General features: G+C 33.6%; 1 protein-coding gene across 1 annotated transcript; it reads right to left on the reverse strand.

The window, feature by feature from the left end:
• Nucleotides 1-786: 786 nt before the first annotated feature.
• LOC139857682 (inactive beta-amylase 4, chloroplastic) lies at nt 787-6,063 on the reverse strand. Its single transcript, XM_071846504.1, has 10 exons — nt 5,688-6,063; nt 4,364-4,492; nt 3,956-4,202; nt 3,606-3,826; nt 3,395-3,472; nt 3,139-3,298; nt 2,137-2,390; nt 1,927-1,996; nt 1,516-1,584; nt 787-1,080 (listed from the first exon to the last, which is right to left on the reverse strand). The coding sequence occupies exons 1-10, from the start codon at nt 5,903-5,905 to the stop codon at nt 928-930; spliced, it is 1,599 nt and encodes a 532-aa protein (XP_071702605.1). The 5' UTR covers nt 5,906-6,063; the 3' UTR covers nt 787-927.
• Nucleotides 6,064-6,309: the final 246 nt, after the last annotated feature.

Consider the following 6,309-nt stretch of genomic DNA (forward strand, 5'->3'; position numbering starts at 1 on the left):
TAACCAAACACTACTCTTTCCTTGCGGGCTACAAGAGCCCGAAGGAGGGAGTAGTCCATTAGCACCATGTATACTTTTAATGACCGATACCCAAAGCGAGTTTTGTTCGGTTTTTACCCGCCAAAACCATTTCCCCAAAAGAGCTAAATTTTTTCCCCGAAGAAACCCGAAGTAAGATCTCCTTCACCATATGGTAGAAGAGAATCTTCCCATTTAACCCAAATCATTTTTAGAACTCACCCCCGTCCCACCCCAATAGAAATTCGTCAAATTACGCCTAATACTCTCTAATTTTTTAACAACACTCAAGGGGCACGAAAAAGGGAGAAATAATATAGAGGTAGACTACTTAGGAACAATGTTTTGAGACAAAAGCACATTTGTGTAGCTTTTTTCTCTACATAGGCACAATTATTTAGCATTTATGTTTGTTGCTGCAACTTATATAATCTATAAAGGACGAGTTTTGAAGCCAAGAATCGTTCTATATATATAAGAAGGATAGCATATTCTTCGAATGTGAAGGATTAGTTTTTAGTTCCCAGTTTGATCTCGTTCATATTTTTGTTTGTTCCTTCAGGTCAATTAATACCTAGCAATGTTGGTGTTAAAGCTTTTAAGATGTGTTTTAGTCTTTCAAGTGGACCATGTTTAGAATTCACTAGTTATTATTGCTGGTGCAGATCTCCCAAACATCCAACATCTCAAATAACAACTATATTCCTGATCATATGATTTTCATTTCAAGAAATGCACATATTAACAAACATAAACATGGAAGCGCCTATTTTTAAAGACGGACACATACATAATTGCTACATCCTACAATGAAGTTGTACAGTAATATCTTCTCCACATATAAAAAATTGTAAGGGAGAAGAGAAAATAATAAACAGTAGTGCTTTTATATTGTATTGTTTTGATATTCTACAAATCAGTGCTCATTCTTCGCACGAATGGTACAAAGTTATTCCAGTTTTCAACTCTAAATATCTTATCGTTCATTCTGAAATATGTAAATGATCTCACAGCTTCTGCATGTGAATCATAACAATTTGAATGTATCTGCTTTAATCCAGCCTGCAAAAAGACATGAGCAAAGTTGATAAACTTTGACGTATAACAATCGGTAGATAAAGTAAAAACATGAAATAATTTAGAAGGTATTGATGGATCATCTTATTACATTTCCTTCTTGTTCTGTGTTTCAATATTAGTAAAACTTGTATCATCTTAAGAGATTTTACATAAAAGTAACGTTACATAGTAAAAGGTAAAAGGTAGAAGATTTTCCCTGTTCGGACTACCTTGGGCAAGTAATCTGACCCATACTCTGACGTACGCAGCCCAGCATGATTACTCCCTGGCTGTTTCCAACCCATCCCTTACCACCATTAGATATTCGTCTTAGACAGGATTTGAACCAAAGACCTCTTGCAAGAAACTTAGGGCCCCAACCACTAAGCTATTTTGTGATGGTTAAAAGTAAAGTTACATGTAAGAGGAAATGCATACCTCATCAAACCGTTCATGTGCATTTCTTCCGGTCAACTCTACGACCCTTTTATTCGAGGCAGTCCTTATCTAGTAGGTAGAAAAAAGTCACGGATTTTTGTATATACGATATATAAGGATCAAGAGAAAAGGCTTTTAGGAGATAAAAGTAAGAAACATTTCTAGCCAATCATTACAGAGCTCATGGATATTTTGCTCCTTCTAATTCAAATGGTAGTAAACTACAGTAGTTATTATTTCATGTGTAGGCCGAACAATAATATTCACATTTCTCACCAAATAAAACATCCTCATTTGATCTTGATAACAGTAAACCAAGTTTAGTACAAATACAAAAAAAAAAAAAAAAAAAGAAAAAGAAAAAAAAAGAAGACCCTGGTAACGGACTAACGTTCAAAGCAAGAAGAATACCTGCTGAAGTAAACCTTCAGGACTGCACAGAAATGTCTGGGGAGTTTCACTGTCCAACATCTCAAAACAGCTGCACAATATAAATAATTAAAAGGGATTAGTTTAGTTAACATCAAATTGCTTCAATAAAAAAATTTATATTAAAGAAAGTTATAAACTTTGCCATCTTAAAAGTGGAGGAAATGAATAAAAAATAGGATAGAGTTTTACGAAATCTGAAGAGCTGCTCCATGTCGAGACAACATTGAAGTCAAGGGATCATAACCGTCTCTAAAAGCAGTGTTGTAGTAACCAGCTGTTAGCTCAGCAGGATGAGACATGGTCTGATACCACCAATAAAGTAAACCAATCTTAGCAACCACACGTACAGGATTCTGCTCGTCTTCTTGATACTTACGTAACAAATTTGCTGCTACTCCCAGAACAGCATCTGCATGATGGAGTAATCTATCACTGTACCATTCCTACGAGCCAATTACAAGTACAAATTAGTGAAGCTTCAATGAACTAGCATAATATCATCTCATACCTCTTCAGATTTTCAATCTGGCTTTTAAACACTGAAGAAAGTCATGCTATCTAGTAGCGAAGAAGAAGGTGTGAAACTAAGGTGGCAACTTTGTTAAGGTTAATGGATCTTTATAACTTATCTTTTACCTCTAATAGGTCATATAGTTAGAATTTGGGCCCGTTCGAAAATGACTCAATATAGAATATTTTACTTTATTTAGTAAATTTCATTAATCTCCACATGTTATAAGTACTATCATAACTTGAAACATATTTACAACTCTGTGATCTCCACATGTTATATTTCTTGAGTCAGAATACTAAGTAATTATGACCATGGGGAATGTAGATATGTAAAATTATTAGAAGGAAGTAATTGAACCAATCGAGGAGCCCCTCCGACCAAGAGGTTGTAGGTTCGAGTCCAAAGGAGGACATTTGTAAATATTCGTGAAACAATTCGTGTAGGGTGTGTGAGTTTGCCATTCAAAGAAATAAAAAGGATGTAACTGATCTCTTTACCATCCGATATCAATATCAACACATTGCAAAAGTTTGACAAAAAAAAGTGTTGAACAAATCCAAATGAAGCCTTGCCTGTTATTTTTTTTGGGTACAAAAACTTCATCAGATATAAATGGTCAAGAACCAAACCCAAATGAAGCATGATGCACATATATCTGCTTGCTCATAACAGCTTACCAGAAAAAAATGGCCATAGTCGGATAGAAAGCTGCCTTCTCCTTCTTCAAAGAATGGAACATCGGTCGGAAAACTGTTATAGTTACCGGCATTAGGTGGGCCCTTGTTTGCCCAATCAGGCTTCCCTTCCTGCCAAGCAACTGCTCTCAAGTCCCCCATCCTACAAATACAAAAGAAAAAAAAACATTCAATGGTGAGTCAACATTACTGGAAAGGGTCAAAACTTGTTCGTTTGTTTGCATTTAAATGGGTGTACATGTATTTGTCGTAACACTGAAATGCACCAACTCCAGGAAACTGCCATCTACCGTCTTGAAATGGATGAGCAGGATATCTGTATTTTATGATAAACAGAATTATAATAAAAAATAAACATGTATGTCATAGTACCTCTTTCTCGTGTTAATAATATGTTGCCTTTCGGAAAAAAAACATGTATTGCATAATAGACGAAAGTAGAAATGTACCTAAGTTCGCCTGAAGGTCCAAGACCAACACAAACTTCCTCAATTATTGTTCCCATTAAGGAATCAAATTTGTTTGCAAAACTGCTGATGAAGTCTTCGTAACACTGAAGAGCAGTACGTCCAGAAAACAAAGGTATATTGTCTACCCCTAACGTAAGATAATCAGCGTTAGGAACCCCGTTGTGGTCTCGATAATATATGTCCTTATTTTGACGACCAATCTGAAAAACAAAACAAAACTATTCACAATTAAAAAAGTCTGATTCTTCTTTTCATTTTATTTATATATTATATTATATATTATATATTATATATAAAAATATAAAATGATAACTGTGAGGAAATCAAACCTCTAAGATCCATTGAGGAAGGGTAATGCCTTGTACCCGTGAAGACAAATGAACATTCGAGTGAAACGACAATGCGACTTGTAACTTCAACCCTGTTTCGGATACTAGTTTGAAAAGCTCTTCATATAAAGACCAATTATACGCTTGGGGAAAAAAACGCTCGACAATCCCCCACCAAACTTCAATTGCGATGCCGTGGACCCCTGCCAACTTGAGTGCTTTTAAAGATATAGTTAAGGCCTTGATTCTGAAACAACAAGAGCAGCATGCTAATTTTTGGAAACGAAAAAAATGTATGAAGTTATGATATATAGTAGATTATTAGATCTGAATTTATCAATGTGTAAGCATGCTAATTTTTTCCATTTCCAAATTAGCATTAGCACTACTATAAGAAAAATTGATTACTTTCTGATTCTTGGAGCGCCAGATGTATCAATCCCGAAAGTATCGATCGGCATCATCACGTAGATGGGAACCCTCTTATGTTTAGAAGACTCAAATAATGAGGATCTTGATTTCTCACGAACATCCATGCTTCAATGTGTATCAATCAAACATTAGGAATGGTGTCATCGTTAGCAACTAAAGCATACCAAAATTACAATCTCAATAAACAATACAAGGAATGCAAAAAAAATTATCTAGTCATCAACATGCCATAACAAGACATGTACTTGAAGTTATATTGTGGGTAACATTGGAAAAAGAAAATTCTACAAGTGGGTAATGCGGGACAAGACCTAAAGCGTTTAAGTATTTTAACAGATTATACTTAAAGGGTAAATCTCCTCTGTTTATACTTATATGTTTAAAATATGTTTCTTCAATAGCACACCCAGAGCCAGTCAGCCAGAAGTAGCTAGGGAAATATTAAACTTAATTTCAGGACAACATTTATTAGTCTCAGGTTAGCAACAAGATAGATCATATAATGCAAACTGTATACACAATAGCATGTTAAAGTGAAACCATTTTACAAATTTTATCAAAGAACTGGCACTCATATACTAGCATAGCAATATTGCATACAAATCAACCAATAAAATCAAATGAGACTGTCATCAATATGCCATAAATACCTAGAAATATACTAACACGACTTTGCATCGTAACATCTTGCAAAGTGACAGCAGCAAACCAATCAAAATATATTACATGATGGTGCTCTTAGTCTCCAATCTCTAGCAACTCGTGTTTGTAATGAATCATGTGTAAGAGAGACAGGCTTAAGAACATCTTAATTGGTTAGTTGTTACACAATAAGCAATTAAACAAAATATCCACTCCAAAATAGCAACCTTCCTGGTTCAAATATACAATTAGTTGATCCCCTGCATTTTTTATTTTTTATTTAACTAAGCAGAAACTAAACTCCTTATGAACACTAATTTTTTACCCAAAAAAAATAAATTATGAAATAATACATTCTGTAAATCAAGAGTGAATATGACCACAAAGTTATCCAGACATTGCAAAAATGCTTATTAGCATTCAGGATTACATAACGCAATAAGCTGTAAGCGCTTCAATTTTACAAAACCCTAAAACTAAACAATTAGGAACAAAAAAAGTAAAATAATAAATGTAACCTGCAAAACCAAGCTTTTTTAGTAACATAGAAACTTACACATATGCACAACAGTTAAGATCCACATATTATTCCTAATTTATGCCACAATTAATTTAAATTTATACAAAAATAATAATTAAAAAGAGGTAAGAAACGGACCTTAAAATGCATTTTTTGCTGAAAACAGAACGCCATCTGCAGAAACTGCGTTTAAAAATTGGAATCGTAGAAACGTTTCGTAAATTTCTTCGATTAAATTTCTTTTTTTCTTTATCGAAACAAAATTCTTTATTGTTATTAGTACAGTAGATTATGCTTCTTCTTTCAATGCCACTGCTGCTGCATTTACACGCCATCCCCATGGATCCATCGATCATTTCATCGACAGTGATGATAAATCCTTTTTCAAAAATAAATAAATAAAATTAAATGAGCTACGAAATATTCATGGCCATGTTTTTTTAGTTCGTTACTCTTTTCTTTTTTATGGTGGGAATATCGATTTAGCCCCCTCCTACTTTTTGCACTTTATTTACACCACTTTTTACACTACAAAAATAGTAGTACTATCTCTATATCTTATCTGTATAAAATAGTTCTATATCTTATATCTTCATGAGTATATCTTATCTTATATCTTATGGAGTATCTTATATCTTATATCTTATATCTATTTAATAAAAAATACAAATTGAAATAATAATTACATAATCTTAATTAATTTAATAGATTATATATTGAGAAGCCACCAATGTTTATTGTTTTTGTTTGTAAGCCAACA

The sequence above is a fragment of the Rutidosis leptorrhynchoides genome, chromosome 7 (genome assembly GCF_046630445.1).
Source record: "Rutidosis leptorrhynchoides isolate AG116_Rl617_1_P2 chromosome 7, CSIRO_AGI_Rlap_v1, whole genome shotgun sequence".
Taxonomy (NCBI): Eukaryota; Viridiplantae; Streptophyta; class Magnoliopsida; order Asterales; family Asteraceae; genus Rutidosis; species Rutidosis leptorrhynchoides.

Bases quoted from the DNA above. Each gene is read 5' to 3' on its own strand.
- LOC139857682 (XM_071846504.1), bottom strand. From the start codon at position 5,905: ATGATCGATGGATCCATGGGGATGGCGTGTAAATGCAGCAGCAGTGGC. The intron at 3,473-3,605 runs GTACATTTCTAC...CATAAAATACAG, and splicing joins GGACCTTCAGGCGAACTTAG to ATATCCTGCTCATCCATTTC. The intron at 1,997-2,136 runs GTAAAACTCTAT...TATATTGTGCAG, and splicing joins GGAGCAGCTCTTCAGATTTC to CTGTTTTGAGATGTTGGACA.